The sequence below is a fragment of the Adiantum capillus-veneris genome, chromosome 16 (assembly GCF_014529385.1).
Source record: "Adiantum capillus-veneris isolate H3 chromosome 16, ASM1452938v2, whole genome shotgun sequence".
Classification (NCBI taxonomy): domain Eukaryota; kingdom Viridiplantae; phylum Streptophyta; class Polypodiopsida; order Polypodiales; family Pteridaceae; genus Adiantum; species Adiantum capillus-veneris.
In genome coordinates, this window is record NC_140946.1 from 15,037,754 (window position 1) to 15,059,598 (window position 21,845).

At 46.0% G+C, this 21,845-nt stretch overlaps 1 protein-coding gene across 1 annotated transcript in view; it reads left to right on the forward strand.

Annotated features, from left to right (window-relative positions):
• Window positions 1-21,845, forward strand: part of LOC147438605 (Vps51/Vps67 family (components of vesicular transport) protein) — a 160,781-nt gene that overhangs the window by 57,998 nt on the left and 80,938 nt on the right. The window contains exons 2-10 of the mRNA XM_086484658.1: window positions 4,605-4,744; window positions 4,818-4,872; window positions 4,938-5,045; window positions 5,118-5,216; window positions 5,299-5,376; window positions 5,453-5,530; window positions 5,616-5,774; window positions 5,908-6,008; window positions 6,100-6,176. Of these exons, the coding sequence (XP_086340784.1) occupies window positions 4,605-4,744; window positions 4,818-4,872; window positions 4,938-5,045; window positions 5,118-5,216; window positions 5,299-5,376; window positions 5,453-5,530; window positions 5,616-5,774; window positions 5,908-6,008; window positions 6,100-6,176 (895 nt within the window). The remainder of the gene's footprint in view (window positions 1-4,604; window positions 4,745-4,817; window positions 4,873-4,937; window positions 5,046-5,117; window positions 5,217-5,298; window positions 5,377-5,452; window positions 5,531-5,615; window positions 5,775-5,907; window positions 6,009-6,099; window positions 6,177-21,845) is intronic.

A 21,845-nucleotide genomic window follows, 5' to 3' on the forward strand; every position in this document is an offset into this window, starting at 1 on the left:
TCGGATCCTTCGCAAAACTGAGCATCATCTTTGTTGCATCGCCGATCAATTGACGACGCTTCATCTCTCTTTGCTCCGCCTGAGTAAGCCGAGGCGGGCCATACTCTGCCGGAATCTTCGTTGTGATCCCTGCCCGTATCTCCAGATGCAGAGGGAGTCGATTGATCCTTGCGTGAAGCCATAGGTGCCACGGAAAAAATATTGGGGATCGGATTTCCCGTAGAAGAGAAATCGGCCGTGCTCTGATACCACTGTAACAGACTTGGACACTCCAAATCAAGAATCAATCACCACAGCACCAAATAACCACTTCAAAACAATTCACAGATCACAATAGATTTGCACTGGCCCGGCAGAGTTCGGTGCCTAGAGATATTGGCCCCAAAGACGAGCGCCCCTTTGAGTATTTCTTTATGTATTAAATCAATGTCAAAGTACAAGAGAGCGGTTAGGGTTTCACTCTCAGACTCTCTGCGTCCAGATGCTCAGAGAAGTGAGCCCTAAACCGTGAATATAAAGATTACAAGGGATGCCCAAAAGCTTAACATCAAAAGCAGTCTCTCTCTCTCTCTCTCTCTCTCTCTCTCTCTCTCTCTCTCTCTCTCTCTCTCTCTCTCAATGAGAGCAAGTAAATAAAGCAAATCTCTCTCTCTCTCTCTCTCTCTCTCTCTCTCTCTCTCTCTCTCTCTCTCTCTCTCTCAATTTTCCCTTGCGTAGCAAAAAGCCAGGCAAAAATTGCGTCGCTCAATGCTTATTCTTAGCTTCCGTGATTTCCGGAATCCGTACACTGCTGCCACGTGGCACTGGCGCCAGAAATTAGGGTTTCCAGCCACTTAGGGTTTCAGCCAGCAGTTAGGGTTAGGGTTTCCAGAAATTAGGGTTCGCCGGTTATTTAGGGTTTCTGGCAGAAATTAGGGTTTCTGCAAAATTAGGGTTTGCAGGATTTTTAGGGTTTTTGGCATAAATTAGGGTTTTTGTTGTCGGTAGCCACGCCATCACTTTGTGACAGTTATTTTACGGGGGGAGTATTGTTGTTGTGACTCTTGGTAAGACCCTTTTCCAAGAGGTCTTTCACTTAATTCATAATCTCTTCATTCTGGCCTCGACTCACACGGTAAGGTGGCCGGTTGGGTGGTGTGCTTCCAGGTATCAGATCAATAGTATGATCCTCAGGATGAGCTGGTGGCAACTCGCCTGGCATGCCCTCAGAGAAACAATCAGCATGTGTGGAGAAAATCTTGGCGTTCTTTTTTGAGGTCAAAACATATTTGACCTTCAATCATCATTCAGTTCTCTCCAGAAAATTGAGTAAAGAAACTGAATTTTATAAAGTACAATCTCTTTGCCCTTCATTTGTCAAAGTCACTTTCTCAGCTCGATAGTCGACCACGGTGTTGTTCTTGTTGTACCAAGGGATTTCTCAGAGGACATCACAACCTTCCTAAGGGAATTATGTAGAAGTCCTTGTGCCCTAAATACCCCTGACATTGCAAACGAAGTTTGCCATTGATCGGTGTAATGGCAACATCCCGTCTGGGTGCCGCTAGAACTTCCTCCGCCTGTGGTCTTAGCCTGTCGGGCGTAATTCCAAGTCTAGCCGCCAATTCAAGCGAAAAGAATGGCCTTGGCTCCTCCATCAAAGAAAATGAGGGCTTCCTGATCTTTCACTTTGCCCTAAGTGCGGCAAAGTTTTGTACTTTTGTTCATCTGATTCGATTCGGGCCCCAAGCAATGTGGTACCAGTCCTGCTTTCATCTGCCTTTTCTGCCACGTTCCTCTGTTGCTCCAGAACTCTCTGGCGTGTCTTCAGTCTGTTCTTGTTGTGCTATTTTGGGGCACTTTGCGGAGATGTGTCCAAATTCCCCGCAACCAAAACACTTCCCCTCTTTGAGATAGATAGCCCTTTCTCTAAGAGTCTGTCCGGGACGTGTATCTTTTTTTTTTCTTTGTCCTCGGAACTCTTTCTCTTTCTACTTTCATTGTGAGAGGTCTGTTGGTTCTCTGACTCAAGATCTCATCAGTGGGGTAAGTCAAATTTCCCGAATGTATCGCAAAACCCCATTTCGCGTGACCCATCAATTCTTGAATAGAATTCGATTTTTGTTCTAGGCAGTAGTCTCGGATCTCTGTAGAGAGTCTGCAACAAAACCGCTCAATCTGTTCCTTAAAAGAGACCCTCATAAATGAAGAGGTTGGTAGAAAAGAGTTCCAAAATCTCTCGCAATAAGCGTCCAAAAGAATCTCCCTTGGTCATTTGAAGATGATTCCAAGCGGTTTGTATATCTCGTTCGTACTCTCGAGTCAGCCAAGAAGAACTAAAGAGCCTTTTGAATTTCAACCATTCAACTTGAGCGTGCTTCCTCAGAAGAAGAGTGGACCACCATGTTCGAGCATCTCGGAACCCAGAAAAGGATTCAAATTTAATCGACTGTCCATCTTCTTTAAATTCTTTTGTTTTCTTGCTCTTGTCTTCGAGGAAGTCATATTGGTTGGCTCTGTAGAAGTGCTTCTTTTCAAAAGTGCTTGTCCATGTCGTTCTGCAAATACAGGTTCCGCTTTTCTGCACTTGTCTGTCTTTTCGGCTTTCCTCCCTACCTGAGAGGAGAAGCGATGGCCACACGCTATCTCGAGTAAATCTTATCAATCGGGTAATTCTTCGGTCCTTGGAGTACTTAATCAATTTGTTCACACATATGCCAATCTGCAGTTGACATTTGTGTGGCAAACTTGTCCAAAAAAAATTGCCCAAATCTTCATTCTTTTCTTCAGTTCCCGAGCCGGATTTTCAACTTTTCTTTGCCTTCCCACTGAGAGAGGTGTCATCTCTGTCAGATTCTTCACAAGAACCCATGTGTAATTTGGGGTTCTTTATGGCTTTATTCCCTGTAAGACAGAGCGATGAAGACGGGAGTGCGCCCGATGTGCGATGTATGAAGGGTGGGAGTGGCTAATTCACACTTGAGTCGACACGGCCCAGCGTAGTTCCGTGCCTAGAGATACTGGCCCCAAAGACTGGCGTCCTTTCGGTATTTCTTTTTGTATTAATCTGTGTTCAAAGTACAAGAGAGTGGGTAGGCGCTCACTCTCAAGACTTTGCGTCCAGATGCACTGAGAAGTGACTTAATTATTGATACAAGGGATGCCCAAAAGCAGAGTCCCAAAAGCAGTAAGTGAAAAGATTTCAAAACTAAAGCAACTATCCCCAAAAGCTGCTTATTCAGCCAGCGCAAAAGCAGGATTTCCGTACTGTTGTCCGTACACTGTGCCACATCAGCACGTCAGCGGATTTCGCGCCAGAATTTTCGGAACTGCTGTACAGTTGGCCACGTCAGCATTGCAGGGTCCGGGTCTGCTGTGTTTGTATCTGGGACTGCCACGTCACCAGTTTGTGACAAAACCAATGCACGTAGATGATTCTGGCTCTGACAAAGAGATTGGCATTCTCCACCTTTCTAGAGAGAGAGAGCGTGTGTGACTTGCCAAACAAACACAGTGATCAGTTGCGTCTATGACCTCGACGGAGAAACCCTAACACTAAAACCCATCACATACCGCCCTCTAAAATTAGAGTGGTCGTCCTCGATTGCAGGATATAGCTGAAGAAAGAGAAATAATTAAAAGGATGTCCACACTCCTTAACATTTACACTATGTTTTCCAAAGTAAATCCTGTGAGTGATCATTTAGTCGTGCATACTTGTGCAATGATGGCGGTGTGCATAAAAGGAATAAGCTGTTTCTTGCGTCCTCTTTTCCTATTCCATTGGTTGGAACTTGGCGGTGGTGTCAAGGATGAATACAAGGCCTTTGCCTTCATACGACAATTTGACACAGCTTTTTCTCGGTAAAATCTCACAAAAGCCTCCAAGGTTAGGAAGGCTACATGTTTCTTGAAGGGTATGCTCAACAATGGTGGTCAACACTCCTGTTGCAAGGGCAAGTTCCTGGAACATGGGGTGAATTCAAGCAACTTTTGGCATCTATGTGGTTGACACCATCCTTCTAAGCAGATACTCTCTCGGCATGGAACCAGATACTTTTTGAAGAGGAAGGTACCTTTAGCTTTTTTTCGATTACTAATTTAGAAGAGCAGTTAGAAAAGTGTTGTGGTGGGATACCTAAGGAGCTCAGAGGTTATTGCCCGAAGCAAAAGGTTACAAGCATTCAACAGATTATGGCTCATGTTCCGGAGGTGTACAATATGCATGGGTGAAACCTCTGAGCCCGAAAGTACAATATGCTTGGGTGAAAGCTTACCTTTTGAAGAAATGGAGGAGTGTCTTTGGCAAGAATAAATCCTTGCACATAATGGAAAGTCCTTTTTTTTCATTGCGAAGCTCAAGGGCCAATCAATCCTGTTGTGTCTGCATCGGCAATTCAAAGTTAATGAAAGTATGTGCCAAGATACATCAAGGGTGCTCACTAAGCAAGGCAAGCAAGGAATAAAGGAAGATGCTACAGGAACCACAAGTAGATGGCTTCTGCTTTCTTTTTCTGTTTCTAGATAATAGTCTTCGTTTTATGTGTACTTTGTTTGGTTTAAAGTGGAGAATGATGATGGATCAAGTGATCATTGGATTAAGCATGTTGAGGGTTTTGGTGCAGGTACACAGAACAAATCTTGAGGGCCTGCTCCAAAAACATGTTGAAATGGCTGCAGAAATCAAGAATCTTGATAGCGACATGCAAATGCTTGTTTATGAAAACTACAACAAGTTCATCAGTGCAACGGATACCATAAGAAGGCAAGCCTTTTCATTTTTGTGGTTTTCTTGCAGTCTTTTGGAAGATCTAAACAAGCATTCTCTGCATACACAGAATGAAAGAGAATATAATGGGCATGGAATCAAATGTGGAACAGCTTCTTGAAAAGGCAAGGAGTGTAGTCTTGTCTACATGAGTAAAGGGCACGATGGTAAACTTGATTTGGTGATACAGGTGACAGCTGTAAGAACAAAAAGCGATGGTGTAAATGCTTCCCTATTTGAGAGAAGGGAGCGTATTGAGGAGCTGAATGGAACACGTGGCCTTTTACGGAAAGTACAGGTTAGCTGAAAACAGGACTGCCACTTTGAGAGGAATTTTCTGTCACTTTTGTGATGTGTTTAAGCCCTGCAGTTTGTGTTTGATCTGCCGAAGAGACTTCGGAAATGTCTAAAGACAGAGGCATATACAGATGCTGTAAGGTTTTATAAAGGGGCTCTTCCTGTCTTGAAGGTAGCAGGGCTGAGATAACCTTTGCCATGTTTTTTTTGAATGAAATCTGCAATTCTTGATGATCGGTATTTTTCTAGGGTAGGCATATGGAAGGACATCCTTTCAAACATGCAAGGAAGACTCAGATGAAGTGATGGGGACAATCACCAGACGCTTGCAGGTCCTTTTCATGCTGCCAACATCTCTCATGAAGTCTTCTGAAATAATTCTAGCTTGATAATGGGTTCCTTGCTTAGGCTCGTGCAACTGCGGATACTGAGTCTATGCTCAACCGTGCAGAAGCTGTTAGGTTACTGCAGGAACTCAATTTTCCGGTTGGCCCATTCTCTGTTACAAGTCATTTGTCATGGTACTGGAGGTTGCAGGGCTAATATGAAAAGTAATTGTTTTTTGCATTAGGTTGACAAGATCATGGAGAAATACCTGGCAGGAGAACTGGAACGACTATCAACTGCTCTAAAAGGAGTCGCACAGCTCTCAAGTGGAGGTGTTTCTGCAAAAAGAGAAAATGAATCTGAACAGCGGTCTCCAAGAAGTACTCTTGAGGCTCTAAACAAGGTTCAGAATGTCATATTCTTTGCTGGTTTGGATTTATGGAGTTGTAGAATTGGGTGGGTCGTAAATGAGAGCATTGAGGGTAGACATCTTAACTAATGACGCGGGTGTTTGAACGTTTTGCTGTTTTGAGCAGGAGTTTCTTGCAGACTTTAGGCGATCAGCATCTACTTTCCGAGCTGTTTTTCCAATGGGTGAGAAGAGATTTGCAGATGTTGCTATACATCTATTCAAAAAGTGAGCTTAGATTTTTTCCCCTCAAACTGCTTCTGTGCTTTATGTGAAAAAATCTGTTCAATAGACTAAAGCATCTTTGTTAGTTGTGCAGATACCTTGCCAGTGTGCAGAAGTCAGTGGATCCAGATTTTGGAGACTCCTCTGCAAAGGAACTTATTGCTGCCCTAAGTAAGATCTGAAAAGTCCGTTTCCAGTATTATGCTGCAAACATTTTTAGCACTTATGCAAGCTGAATGTGGCTTGTACAGATGAGTCCAAGCAGTTGTAGTCGTTCCTTGTTGCTCATGTTCATGCATCTGTTTTTTGATGGATCTCTGGATCTTGTTAATGATTACATTGCTCCTTTTTTCCTTGCTAAATCTGTTCTTTCTTGATATCTTCAATGTTTTCTTGACAGAAGGGATTGTACAAGCCAGCACAACTTTGGTCTTTGTTGGTGATTTGATTGAGGCTCCTAGCATGAGCGTGACCTTCTTCACTGAAGGCTCCATAGAGGGCACTGATGATGCTAGTAGAATACTGCAGTATTGACTTAATCCTATGCAGGTTACGATCATGGACGATTACCATGTAGCCCATTAGGAGGAAAATCTCGTATGGCCTGGCTAATCGAAGTCTCTATCCAGGAACTCTCTGGCTTCCTCTCCTCTGCATCCTCTTTAGTAAGATAAGGCCTCGTTGGATCTGTTCATGCTCCCGAATCTCAACGAGGAATGTGCAGTCTCATGAAAGAATCTGTTTAACTCTCCTATCCCACCCCTTGTGCTCATGGCTGCCTGCCATATTTCCTCCACCTTCTTAGTGAGGCTCTCATCAAGAAGCACATTGCCTCACTCTCAGATCTCCTAAGCATCTGGCTTGCCCCCTTGCTTCCTCCTCAATAACAAGTACAATCGGCACATTCGTGGAAGGTTGGTACCCCCAAGGTGATGAGTTATCCTTATTTAGACTCACCCAGATTATAGAGAACTCCAAAACCTGGGTCGTATGCACCACCCAATACTCCGAGTGGTCCACTCTTGCTGACGTGCCTTCCGCAGCGCAAAAAAACCGGGTGATGACGTGGCAGCTTTTGAGCGTTAGCTTTTTTAGTAGTTGCTTTTGGGCCTAGTGCCAGCTTTTGTATCTAATACTTTTGGGCTTGAGGCCGTTTTTAGAGTGCCTTGAGGGTCCACTTTTGCAGATCAACTTGGTAGTAGATTGCAGAGTGGACTCTAAGGCAGTTATACTCTGTGATTAGATGATATAAGAAGTACCAAAAGGGGTGCTAGACTTAGGGGCCAATGCTTATGGAATTAGAACTTCGCCAATTCGTTTCCCAACTACATTGACTTTTGAAGTTTTAGTGGTTTTAGTTCTGTTAGTGTGTTGCTGTGAGATTACCGACTTGTTAGTTTGTTAGTGCCAAACCGGTTTTAGTGGTATCAGAGCTTCAATGGGTTCCTCTTCTACAAAGGATCCGGTCCGACTTTTTGCAGCAGACGCCATGGATTCTGACAGGAATCTGATAAAGAATGGGACAGTTTAAAGCCGATGTTTTGACGTTTTGGAATCTTTGTGGATGGAGGAAGATACCATCTCAACCTATAATCAGAGGTATTGGCATACATTCCTACCAGTTGCTTCTTTCTAGAAAGTGTCCTTGAAGAGTAGATGGAACGTTATTGTTGCGGTCTACCCTATGAATCCAAAGATATACCTTCTGAAGCAAAAGTCTTTGAGTATTCAATGGCTCATGGAGCACACTATGGACAGCTTTTTTGTTAAGAACAAGATCATTGAATTATGCTACAAATGAGCCAGTGAGCAATGCTGCAGAGAAAGAAACATCAAAGGACAAGAAGAAATCCAAGAAGTTGGTACAGAAAAAGAAATCCACCATCCCTCGGATGTCCACCGAGTAGAAGGCGAAGTATTACAAGTAGGGAACGTGCTTTGGGTATGGTGAATCAAGGCATATCTTAGCCAAGTGTCTTGAGAAGAAGGAGAAGTATGAAGACAAATGAGAGACATCCAAAGCGGCAGAGGAGCGAGCTAAGAAGGGGAAAGCAAAGGCTGAACTTGTTCCAGATTTCATGGGGATGCTTGCCGTGTCAGAGGTGACCTGTGGACGCATAGAGAGAGAGAGAGAGAGAGAGAAATGAAATGAAATGAAATGTTATATTAACGTCTTCAAAAGGCCAAAATGACCTATGAGAGAGAGAGAGAGAGAGAGAGAGAGAGAGAGAGAGAGAGAGAGAGAGAGAGAGAGAGAGAGAGAGAGAAGAAGAAGAAGAAGAAGAAGAAGAAGGCTTTATTAACGTCTACTCGAGGCCGAACTCGACCTATGAGACAAAATCGATGTACAACTGTCAATGCCCTTTGGGTGACCAGAAAAAGGACAAAATATAACATGAAATAAAATAAAATAGGACTGAACTAGTAGGATAGGAGTGATGAGTGGAGTGGGGTGGGAGATGGAGCACTAACACTAAGGGTATATGCGTAGGGGTGTACAAGAATGCAATGCAAACTAGCTAGCTCCATCCAGTCCCATAATGAGGATGTAATATCCGATACATAGGCGATGGAGAAGTAAAAATCCCCTGTAGCATGATCTCCGGATGTAGATGTAAATGAGCGATCTACTCCTGGATACGGCGCTGATGACGAGCTCGAATCTCTGTAATCTCCCTCTCATGTAGTACAGGTGTCTGGTAACCAGATGCTCTCGGTCTCCGTCTGGCTCGGAGGTCCTCAGCTCGCTGAAGGGTAACTCCCTCCTGTGTCGGTATATGCATTGTAGTAGATCTCTGAAAGAAGTCAGTGAGCTGGAGCTGCCGTCTCTCCCTCCCTGTAATAGGATCCTGTAGTAGCTTCTCCCTATGACGTTGTATCTCCGTCAAGAACTGGCCAAATCGGCGCTGGTCTGTAGACTCCATGAGAGAGAGAGAGAGAGAGAGAGAGAGAGAGAGAGAGAGAGAGAGAGAGAGAGAGAGAGAGAGAGAGAGAGAGAGAGAGAGAGAGAGAGAGAGAGAGAGAGAGAGAGAGAGATTTTTTAACGTCTATGAAAGGCCGAAGTCGGCCTATGAGACAAATCAAAGTACATGAGGTGGGTGTCCTCTATGTATCCGTAAAGGATAAAAGGTACAAAAGTAAAGGTGACTATCCTGTATGATGACTGGGGGAGGAAAGTGATACAAGGGTGTGGATGGAGCTCCAAAACCGAGGAAAAGATGCAATCCTATATGCTGGGGTAGAATGTACAATCATAAGATGGAATTCTATCCTATCTCTAGCTCCATCCAGTACCATAATCAGGGTGCCGTACATGATGCATGGGCGGGTAGGGTGTGAACAGTCCTCGTAAGATGGCTGCTGGATCTGCAAAAGCTTAGAGGCATCTCTCCTCCAAAGATCTATAGTAGTGCTCATGGATCTCCTAGATCTCGCTCTGATGTAGGCCAGGCGCCCTACGTCCATGGGGACGTGGGCGTCTGCGAGCTCGGGCCTCCTCAGCTTGCTATAGAGTCACTCCTCTTTGGATGGTCGGAGGTGGTGGTGCTGCTATGGTCCTTTGAAAAAAGTCCGTGAGCTGTGTCTGGCGCTCGCCTCTCACAGCTGATGCTACCTGGAGGAGGGAGTCCCGATGCTGCTGTATCTCGAGTACAAAGCGGCCGGACTGTTGCTGGTCTCTGGACTCAAAAATCCGATGTAGAGTGGGCTGATCTGTAAACAAGGTCGGGTATCTGCCTTTGATCTCCTCATATGCTCTATATTTGCAAACATAGGCTCCTCGCTCTCAATCTCTACTGTGCAGAGTCTGCATATCCTCTCTGCTCTGGGGACATGTGTAGCTGGCCCAGCCTCAATCTCTAGCCGGTGTGACGATACTCTGAGCTATCTGATGGAGACCCGTGCTCTATGTGGCATGTAGATATCCATGTATCTCGGTCTCTGGATGAACCCATCTGCTAGGATGGTTAGGAAGTGATCTCTGTAGTACTGCCTCTTCGTGGGGAGAGGCTCTTTGGGTGTGGTCCATGTCTCCCTAATGTAGAGCTGCCAGAGCTCCTGTCTAAGAACACGATTCCTCTCAGTGTGTGAGAGGCGTATATGAGGAGGGTTAGGATGATACTGAAAAGAAGGAAGGTCTGTGATGTCCAAACCATGGGATGTAAACCACTCTGACCTGTGAGTACCATGCTCTCGTGTCACCCTCCTGATGCAGCTGTATTGATGCCTCAAAAGCTCTACGGGTGAGTTTGTCTGGTGGGAGCTCTCGCACGTGCTGAATGAAACAAATCGTATGGAAAAGGGCCTCTACTAGCATCGGTGGTGTGGCCAGCTCTGCTCTGATGATGTCATGTGGGACTAAGGGTTTGCTGTGGAGCAAATGAGAGATCATAATGATCTGTGGGCGCTCTATCTGCGTCCATGAGAGAGAGAGAGAGAGAGAGAGAGAGAGAGAGAGAGAGAGAGAGAGAGAGAGAGAGAGAGAGAGAGAGAGAGAGAGAGAGAGAGAGAGAGAGAGAGAGAGAGAGAGAGAGAGCTTTATTAACGTCTTCGAAAGGCCGAACTCGACCTATGAGACAATATCATATACATGTGTTGATGCTCTAGGCATCGAAAAATCGAAAAAAAGGTACAAACTGAAATGAGCCTATACTATGCAGAAGGGTGTGGTAGGGTGGTGCATGTGGTGTACAATGTATAGTGTGGGTCCTCGTGTCGAGGTGTGCTCACGCATCATCAGGCTCAACTAGGGGCTGCAAGGTGATACAACCATGAGATGATAGGGAGGGTATCTAAAAACAAGCAACATATGTAGGGTAGAGAATGTGGTACATCGGTGGTGGCCTGCTCAGGTATCTCTGGAATGCTGGATCCCCTGGTGCTGGTACATGACTCTGCTCTAGATACTGATGGTCTAGAGCTAGTATCCTCGATCTCCCTCTTGTGATACCCATGTGTCCTGTATCTTGGGAGCCTCGGTCTCCGACGTGCCCTCTGAGACTCTGCTTGCTGAAGGGTAAGCCCTCTGCTCTGTGTAGGTAGTGTGGGGGGGTCTGGCCCTGCTCGTCGGAAAAACTGTGCGATGGTAGTCTGTGTCCTGCTATCCTGTCTCTGGCGTGGCTGTAACAACTGCTCTCGAACCTCTAAAGCCGCAACTAGGAACTGGCCAAACCTCCTCTGCTCTCGGCATATCATATGCTGCTGTAATGAGTTGCCAATGCCATATCTCTCTCTCAGCTCTGTATATGCTGGGCATCTCATGACAAAATGCTCCTCACTCTCCACCTCTGTTTGGCAGATCCGGCATGTACGCTCCTCTCGTGGTATGCCTCTGGCTCTGCCACTCTCAATCTCTAGCTGATGTGATGACACTCGTAGCTGGCCAATGCTGACCCGAAGTCGGTGTGGCATGTACTCCTGCATGTATAATGGAATCTCAATGAATCCCTGCTCTGAAAACCTCAGAAAATGCTCATAGTAATATAGCATTTTAGGAGGTAGGGTGTCTGTGGGCCTGTGCCATGTCCTCTGAATATATGTATGCCATATCTCCTGTTTGATGACCCTATTCCTCTCAGAGCGTGAGAGAGAATAGGTCGGGGCCTGGGTGTCATACTGGAGTGGTGGTAGTCTATCGATATCAAAACCGTGCTGAGCTAGCCAATCTCGTGTTTGGGCATACCATGAGCTAGTGTCCGCTGCCTGTGCCATCTCTCTAGATGCAATGAAGGCTCTATGAGAGATCCTATCTGGCTCCATATCTTTGAATCTGTGAAGAAGGCAAACAGTCTGAAAGAGTGCCTCTACCAACATCGGTGGTGCAGCCAGCTCAGCTCTAATAATGTCGTGTGGAACTGATGGCTTGTTGAGAGAGAGAGAGGGGGGGGGGGGGGAGGGAGAGGGAGAGGGAGAGGGGGAGAGAGAGAGAGAGATGAAATGAAATGTTATATTAACGTCTTCAAAAGGCCAAAGTGACCTATGAGACGAGAAAGTTACAATGTGGTGGATCTGATACAAAGTCAGAGTAACAAGATGACAAAATGACAATAAAATAATATGGAATCCTAAACTGCTAGGTGTGAACTAAGCAGCTAGCTGGGATAGCTAGATCATAAGAGATCCAACATCGGTTGCTGGGGGATCTCATCAATCTCCTCCATGGTCAGTAGTCTGACCGAGCGTCGTACATGTCGGGCCAAAGTGATCCGAATCCTTTGATGCAGCCTCCGTCGATGTTGTGTAGTCCTCTGCAGTTGTGGGCGTTTGGATCTCCCCAGCTCGCATTCGGTCGATCAGTGTGCCTCTGGTGTGAGGCGACGAGCTCTGCTGTGGTAGTAGCTCCTCCGGGTGTCCAATGGCAGCTCTAAAGAAGTTTGTGATCTGTCTCTGAGACTGGCTAGTCTCTCCTCTCATCAAGCTCTCTCTGTGTCTATGCAGCTCGAGCAAAAACAAACCCAGGCATATCTGATCCTCGTACCGCATGACTCTGAAGAGTGGTCCAAAGCCCTCTTTGAATAAGCGATGGAAGCGGCCTCGTTTCTCGTAGTAGACGGGGCAGTGGCATGTGTAGTGCAAGTCTGTCTCAGGCTCGATGTCACACAGGGGGCATGTCTTGGCCTCTGCTGGTACTCCACTGTATCTCCCAGTCTCGGTCCGCAGTTGGTGTGAAGATGTACGTATCTGGCCAATAGCACATCGTATCCCATGAGAGAAGTGGGTGTCCATGTATCTGGGCCTCGTAACAAAACCATCCTCCGTAAGCTGGAGAAGATGCTCTCTGTAGAAAGCCATCTTCGTGCCCAGCTCCTGTGCTGGCTGTATCCATGTCCTCCTGGTGTCTAGCTGAGTCACGTCTTGGTGGATGAGCCTGGTGATCTCGGACTGTGTAAGTCTTAAGAGTCAGAGAGGGTGCATCCAGTGAGTACTGGAAGGGAGGTAATCTGTCTATGCTGAATCCATGCGTTTGAAACCATGATGTCATCTGTAACCGGCCTGTTAACTTCAAAAAGGGCGGTAGACTTTACTTCAAACCTTGATTTAGCTTTCACCCATTATTAGTCGTCTATTCTACCTGTGCTATAATGACACAAGAGAGGGGAATGGGATACAGATGCTAGAATGCACCTGTATGCGAGTTAGACACCAGAGTGGCCCCTAAATAGGCGCCCCTTTCGGTATTTCTTTATTCTTTAAAAGAGGGAATAAAAGCTGTGGTTCCCTACAAGCTGCCCCGCAAGTCTTGGCTGAATTTCAACTGTTCTGGCCCGATTTCGGCAGCATAACTGTACTAGGACCCTTCACAGTCAGTATCCCCACGCATTGGATGACTTTCCCGACGCATTTGGACACTTTACAAAACCTGGTGAGAATCTGCAGCACGCTGAATTCTCTGTTTTCTGCCTCGAAAATGCGCTAGATCACCTGTACAGCGGTCCCCTTGCGTCCCCGAACCTCCTGGGGGTATTAGGGTCCGTTTAGGGCCAAAACCCTAAACCTGCAAAAATACACAGCAGGCTGTAATTCACTGTTTCGGGCTCCGTTTTGCGTGCCGGCCGCATCCGTAGCAAGCCCTCGAGCTTCCGCACCTGTAGGGCTACTTGCCCTTTGAATCGGTTGAGATTTCTGACGTGAAACCTCTCCGAATTCACGTGTACCTGCGAGGGATTAGCCGCTAGCTAATCCAGTACCTGTGCAATAGGCTCTTGCCTCGGCAATCGCGCATGAACCCACATAACTGTACATTGGTCAAATGAAAAGCCCACTAGTTAGGCATAACCATAAAGAATAGGGGAGAGAGAGCAGTGAGAGGTGTGCAGGTCATGACATCCTGCACCTCACTGTACATAGAGGGTAAGCCAGCACTCCATTGAAGCTCTCCCACCTATGACAGCACTCAAAAACGAGCTTCTAGCTGAAAATCACGTTTTTGCCTTCTCTTTAAGTAGTAAACTGGCCTCAGAGTGCCAAGTGTCACTCATTTGTGCATTTTCCCGCTTTAGACCTTCGGGTCTAAAAATATCTCACGTGCAGCCTCTGTTGTCTTGGCCACAGAGTAACCAAATGATCCCCATGTCAAACTGCACGTAATGACGCGAAGACATTTTGCCGTCCAAAAATAGCAGTCCCTAAAATTTAGGAGTTTTTGCCATTACATTCTTCTAGGTCATCTGACTCTCTTTGTACACTGCAGCCACACCCAGAACTGAAATGTAGCCTATGTAGCAAAGGATTCTACTTTGACTGGCCAATGACCCCACTTTGGCTAACCATAGTCCTTGTCCAACCTTAGTGCTCTTTAGCCCTCAGGCCTGGATTCTCTCTGAACAGTTCCACACTGGCTATGCAATGCAGGGCAGTTAGATTTCCAGAGGGGTGTTTCCAAAAGGTAAAACAAACGAAATTCCCCAAAGAAAGAGAAAATAAACAAAAATGGAATTGCCACTCGCTGGTGACATGATCTCCCCATACCAGCATGCTGTATCTCCCTGCATGGCTTACTGTCGAGAGGACTCAAGTGCAAGGTGGGCATATCTGTCTCTAGAAAGTTCCCACATGCGGTGTATGAAGGAGACAGTGAGAGCCTCAACCACTAATGGGGGGGCAGCTAGCTCTGCTTAGACGATAGCACGTGGTACTGAAGCCTTAGCTCTAATGAGCCGCGAGATCATAGAGACCAGAGGCTTCTCCATGTCCCCCCATCCATCAGTGCAGCCTGTCCTCCCGTGATGATCCAATGAAGGTCCCCAAATCTCAGCTCCATAAAGCAATGCGCACACACACAGAGAGAGAGAGAGAGAGAGAGAGAGAGAGAGAGAGAGAGAGAGAGAGAGAGAGAGAGAGAGAGAGAGAGAGAGAGAGAGAGAGAGAGAGAGAGAGAGAGAGAGAGAGAGAGAGAATGAAATGAAACGAAATGTTATATTAACGTCTTCAAAAGGCCAAAGTGACCTATGAGACCAGAAAGTTACAATGTGGTGGATTTGATACAAAGTCAGAGTAACAGGATGACAAAATGACAGAAATGACAAAATGAAATACTATGGAATCCTGAACTGCTAGGTGTGAACTAAGCAGCTAAACAGCTAGCTGGGATAGCTAAATCACAAGAGATCCAGCATCGGTCGCTGGTGGATCTCATCAATTTCCTCCATGTTCAGCAGTCTGACAGGGCGTCGTGCATCTCGGGCCAAAGTGATCCGAATCCTCCGATGTAGCCTCCGTCGATGCTGTAGTCCTTTGCAGTCGAGGGCATCTGGATCTCCCCAGCTCAGTCGCTCGGTCGATCAGTGTGCCCGTGGTGTGAGGTGACAAGCTCTGCTGTGGTAGTAGCTCCTCCGGGTGTCCAATGTCTGCTCTAAAGAAGTCTATGTGTGTGTGTCTCTGAGATCGGCTAGCCTCTCCTCTCATCAGGCTCTCTCTGTGTCTGCGCACCATGAAACCGGCCCGTAGGGCGGTAGATGTTAGCTTTCACCCGATTCTTTTACACTTGACTTTAAGACATAGAGCAAAAACTTAAAAGGAACCTGTAACTGAGACTGGAATTACACTTAAGAACAAACACGGCCGGGAAGCTAGAATGCTCCCAAGCAGACAGCGACACCCGTGGGCCCCAAAGGTTGGCGCCCCTTTCGGTATTTCTTTATTCTTTAAGAGGGGGAATAAAATCTGTGATTTCTTACAAGCTGTCCTGCACAATCCGGGCTGAATTCCATCTGTTCTGGCCGGATTTCGACAGCATAACTGTACGAGGACACTTCACAATCAGTATCTCCACACAATAGATGACTTCCCCGACGCATACGGACACTTTGCAAAACCTGGCGAGAATCTGCAGCATGCTGAATTCTCTGTTTTCTTCCCCGAAAATGCGCCAGATCACCTACAGCGGTCCCTTCGCATCCCCGAACTTCCTGGGGGTATTAGAGACCGTTTAGGGCCGAAACCCTAAACCTGCAAAATACACAGCAGGCTGTAATTCCCTGTTTCGGGCTCCGTTTCGCATGCCGGTCGCATCCGTAGCAAGTCCTCGAGCTCCCGCACCTATAGGGCTATTGCGCTTTGAATTGGACGAGATTTCGCACGTGAAACCTCTCCGAATTCACCTGTACCTGCGGGGGATTAGCCAATAGCTAATCCAACACCTGTGCAAGAGGTTCTTGCCTCGGCAATCGCGCATGAACCCACACAACTGTACATTGGTCAAATGAGAAGCCCACTTGAGGGGCATAACATAACTGCTTGTAGGGGAGAGAGAGAGAGCAGTGCGTAGCGTGCAGGGCATCACTCCTGGCACCGTACTGTACATAAGAGGAAAAGGAAGCACTCCATAGCTCTTGCACCTGTTGCAATCCGCCTAGCTGCTGTAAAATGCGCCCCCTTTCTCTTGTAGGCTCGCCCCCAGCTCTCCCAGAGTGGCAGAAATGCTCACAGAGTGACACCTCGCCCAGTTTCCGACTTTGGCCAACTTGGCTAAAAATATCTCAACTGGTTCGTCGGTTGACTTAGCAGCAGAGCAATAAAATGTTCCCCTTGTCATTTGAGAGCTAATGACGCAAACACATTCTCAGGTCCAAAATAGCAGTTCCCTAAATTTTAGGAGATGCTTCCATGGCACTCACATTGGTCGTCTGACCATCAATCACCACCATAGTCACACGAAACGGCGTTTCGGGAGGGGGAAACAGGAACTGCGTTTCCCCACCATTTCGAACCGAACGAAACGGGGTTTCGGCATGTTTTTTTTTTAAGGTTCAATTTGGGCCAAAAACTTGAGCATTGGATTTTGCGAACAGAAACGTGTGGGCAATTTTTTGAGCGAAGGAAAGGCGTGGCACTGATTGCAGGTAGAGTTTCTGCCCCTCTTTGCGCGCCCGATCCTATGTGATTTGCGTTGTCACCTAAGGCTATCTGAGTGCTATCAGCGTGTGTGGGTTTTGTGGGTTGAGTGTGTATATTGTGATTTCTCATTTTTCAATTTTGAATGACCTATGGCCCCTCCCAGGCTACTTGTTTTATGAAATACATTGTTGAAAAACAAAGTGCCGTTTCTCAACCGTTTCTGCCTCGGGCGAAACTCCGAAACACCCGTTTTTCCGTTTCCGTTTCTCTCGTTTTCGTTTCGGGTGGTGACTATGATCACTACTAGAACCTCATCGAAAAATGCAATGTCAGCGAGCTATCAGATGATTTACACTCGTAGCCCCACCATGGCTAACCTTAGTCCAATTGCCCAACTTCAATGCTCATTGGCCGTCCGGCCTAGACTCTCACTGTCCGCCTCACACTATGCAACTCGGGCATTGGCATTTCGAGAGGGGTGCTTTAAAACAAGTCAAATAAAATTTCTCCCAAAAAGAAATCAACAAGTAAAATTGCCATAGACTCGTGACATACCCCCCTCTTGAAATTGCGAACGTCCTCATTTGCATCAATATCAATCCATTAGTGTGTACAGCACTTCATGGACACCGTATCATCGCTGTCATCCTTTTTGTGTGTACACACCTGGTCGACATGGTACGAGACATACATGCTCGTAGTTAACACACTTGTGTATTCAACACTTGTTAACTCATGTATGGTGTACCTGTGAGACTGTTCCATTGACATAGTGGATAGCTTTCACACTGTGCCACTGGCTTTAATAGAGTCCATAACTTTTAGTACACTTCGAATCCTTTCAAGCATAATAAACCAGCAGTTTAAAAATGCATCAACATGTACTCATTAGAAGCAAAATTGCTGTACTCTTGACAACTGACAAGACATACTTACTTCTATAGCACTGAACAAATTTTTGGACAAAACTTTTATTCCCCAAGGGAAATTGCCAAGCAGGGTACACTTCTGTTGCACTAAATCCATAGGTACATGAGAAGTGCTACATTCTAGATCACCCCCCTCTAGCGCAGGTCTCTTTCCTTTTGACCTTTGCTCTTTTTGAGTTGGAGAATACGTAGGTGGTAAACCAAAGGCTTCAAGGTAAAGCTGCAATACATTTGGTGACTCTAACAGTTCACTCTCTTCCATCCACTTTGCATCCATAGGTAGATAGTTCTTGAACTTCACCAAATATCGCCTTGTAGCCTTGCCTTTGACTTTTCTTTCCTTGTGTGCCATGATCTGTTCTGGGACCAAAATTTCATCAAGCTCTTCAACTTCTGGCTGCTCTTCAATTGGCATATCCTCTGGCACATCACCAATAAATGGTCTGAGAAGACTCACGTGAAAGGCATTGTGAATCTTCCAGTTCTCAGGCAATTTCAGCCTATAACTGACGTCATTGATCTTCTCTGTTACTTGAAAAGGCCCATAGTAGTGCATACTAAGCTTTGTAAAGAGACTTTCTTTACCTTTTCGCTTCTTTAAGCGTGCCTTTTCAAACCGCAACAGTACCCAATCACCAAGTGAAAACAGCAATTCACGACGGTGGAGATCAACAGCTTTCTTTTGCTTTGCCTGTGTCCTTTCAAGGCCATGCTTTATCTTCTGGTACATTTCATCCACATTTTGTACATATTGATATGCTGGAAAGATCGTTTTCTTGGTATGCAAAATGGGAGGAACTTTGACATGACCTTCGACAATTTCAAAAGGTGCTTTGCCTGTTGAAGAATGCACTGTATTATTGTACGCATACTCAACCAATGGCAAATACTACTCCCACTTCGCCTTGCGCTCTGACACATAGCACTTAGGCAGATCCAAGACAATAGAATTTGCCTCTTTTGACTGCTGTGGATGAAACGACGGTGAGAACTTAAGCGTAGTGCCCATATTCTCAAATATGCCTCTCCAGAATAGACTTGTCATTCATGGGTCACGGTCACTGACAATCGACTGTGGCATACCATGGTACTTAAAGACATTGCACATAAAGAGACGTGCCATCTGATTAGTTTTATCTTCTTCCTAACATGAATGAAATGAGCTTGCTCGCTGAATCTGCAAATAATGGTCTAGATTCCATCATTCCCTGTGTGTGTTCTTGGAAGATCAAAGATAAAATCCATAGCTATGCTTTCCCATGGTTTATCTGGAATCGGCAATGGCTGTAACAGCCCCGGTGCCTTTTGCCTATGTCTCAACCGCTTTTACTGTAGCATCTATACCACGATGCCCTGCATACGGTGGGACATGACTCTCTTCCATGACCTTATGTCGCAATGGCCTAGTGACACAGAGTCTGCCATGCATCATCATAAAACCATCTCTGAGGAGGTAGTGCTCATGACGTTGTCCTTCCTGTAACTGCTCGAAGATCCTTGCAAAATCTTCGTCACTCGCATACTGTTCCTTCATGTCATCAAGCTCATGATGATTAGGAATTGACACAGCTGAAATTTGTGGCTTTCTTGATAACGCATCAGCCACAACATTCTTCTTGCCTTCCACATGCACAATCTGGAAGTGAAACATGGAGAGAATGTTTGCCCATCGCATATGCTTTTCCGATAGCTTCAACTGTGTTAGAAAGTATCGCAAGTTCTGATGATCCCTTTGGACAACAAAATCAGCACCTAGTAGGTAGTGTTTCCAACTTAAGAGCGCATGAATCACAGCCAGTAACTCTTTTTCATAGACCTGCATGGTCATCTTTGGCCCTCGCAAGATTCTGCTCTCATAGGCTACTACCCTGCCATCTTGCATTAGCACTGCACCAATGCTACTGCCACAAGCGTCACATTGGACTACAAATGACTTCCTGAGATCTGGCAAAACGATTTGAAGTCATCTTTTCCTAAAAGCTGAAATCTGTTTTTGGGTCCATCTGAAAGTGACCTCTTTCTTTTGCAAAGCATATAAAGGTGAAGCAATCTCTGCAAAGTTGCGAATGAATCTTTTGTAGTAAGAACATAGCCCTAAGAAGCTACGGACATGGTGCACAGTCCTTAAAAATGGCCATGTCTTGATTGCTTCTACCTTCGCAGGATCCATTCGGACACCATCCTTTGACACAATGTGTCCGAGAAAGTGGATCTCTTCCAAGAAGAACTGGCTTTTCTTGCCATTGGTGAGCAATCTGTTCCTGCGCAACTCTTTGAACACAATGGCCAAGTGATGCCTATGCTCCTCTTCATTCTTCGAGTAGACTATCATGTCATCAAAGAACGTGCCAACAAAGTTCTGATATGGACGGAAGATCCTATCCATTATCCTATTGAACGTAGCAGGAGCATTCGTAAGACCAAATGGCATCACTGAGAACTCGTAGAGACCAAATGTGGTTCTAAACGTAGTCTTGTGCACATCCTCAGGCCTAATTCGAATTTGATGGTACCCACTTTCAGGGTCGATCTTGCTGAAAATCGCCGCACCCTCTAGGCGGTCAAGAATATCATCAATCCTTGGAATAGGAAACCTATTCCTGATGGTATTCTTATTCAACGCACGGTAGTCAATACACATGTGCCACGAGCCATCCTTTTTCTATACTAAGAGCACTGGAGAGCAATAGGGTGACGAGCTAGGCTGAATCAGCCCTTTCTCTAAGAGATCCTCCACTTGGCTCATAATCTCTTGCCGCTGCGCCTCACTAACCCTATACGGTGGCCTATTTGGTGGGCTACAACCTGGCACCAAATCAATCGCATGATCCTTGGGCCTCTCCGGCGGTAGTTGAGACGGTAATGAATCAGAAAAACAACCATTAAACTTTTGCAAAAATGCTAACCTGTCTTTATCTAACACAGATAAATTTGACTGGCAACTATCTGAAACATCACGTGCAAAAACCAAGTACGCAGAAAGATGATTCTTTATTACAGAAGTGATAGCAGAAGCAGATACAATAGGGACTGACTCTCCTTTTAGCTTTACATCCAAGATGTGAGTTTTGCCCCTATGCTGTACAATGATCTTTTTGTTTTAGGCATCCAAGACTCCATGCACTCGGAACATCCACGGGATCCCCAACAAGACATCACATCCTTCTAGTGGCATGATGTAGAACTCTTTTGTGTCCACATACGACTGAATATGCAGACGCAGCTTTCCAACGATGGGAGTGACGTATTCTGAGTGGCCAGGACCTGCCAATCTTGCCTCTGCGGTGTACCCCATCTCTTCACTGATTCATAGCTAATTCTGGCGTGATAAAGTTCGCTTTGGCACGTGGATCAAAGAAGATAAGTGCCATCTGGTCTCTAACTTTACCCCACGCTCTGCATAACTCACTGGCATCTGTACTAGGCTTATCGCCCAACATGTCTGGTACTAAACCTGCCGAGGGCATAGGCTTCTTTCCTTTCCTGTCCTCTTTGTCATCTGAGTCAGCTGGCCTTTTCTTTTGTGGACAGTTGGTTGCAAAATGACCAGTCTGCTCGCATATAAAGCACTTGTTTTCAGCCATCAAGACCTTCTTTTCCTCGGGCGTCTTACGCATAAAAGGCTTCCTTTTCTGCTTCTTTGCCTGCGCTTTAGAAGTCTCGGCTGAACCTTTGCCTTTATTGAACCTTGCTGGCCCTTGGGACGCTTCAGGAGCCGCTCTCGTAAAGGGCTGCTTTGCTGAATTTTTCTTTTGCTGCCCTCCTTTCTTGTTGCTCGGAAACCCAATGTCTTCTCCTTTCAACAAGGCAAGACTAGTGTTAGCAACTTCCATAAGCTGAGTGAGGGTAGCCACTCTATTCTTAAAACAGTAATCGCGAAGCCCTCTAGGCAGCCCACAACAATACTTCTCTATCTGCTCTGTCAATGGCACAATTCTGTAGGAGGTTACTGAGAGTAACGCTTTGCAAAACCTATGGAACGTACAGGGATTAGGTGGGCCCCAGTTTCAGCGTCAGAGGGGCCGAATGCGTCAGGAGCTTCAACGATGCCTTCTGGGAGGAGAGGTTGACCTTCTTA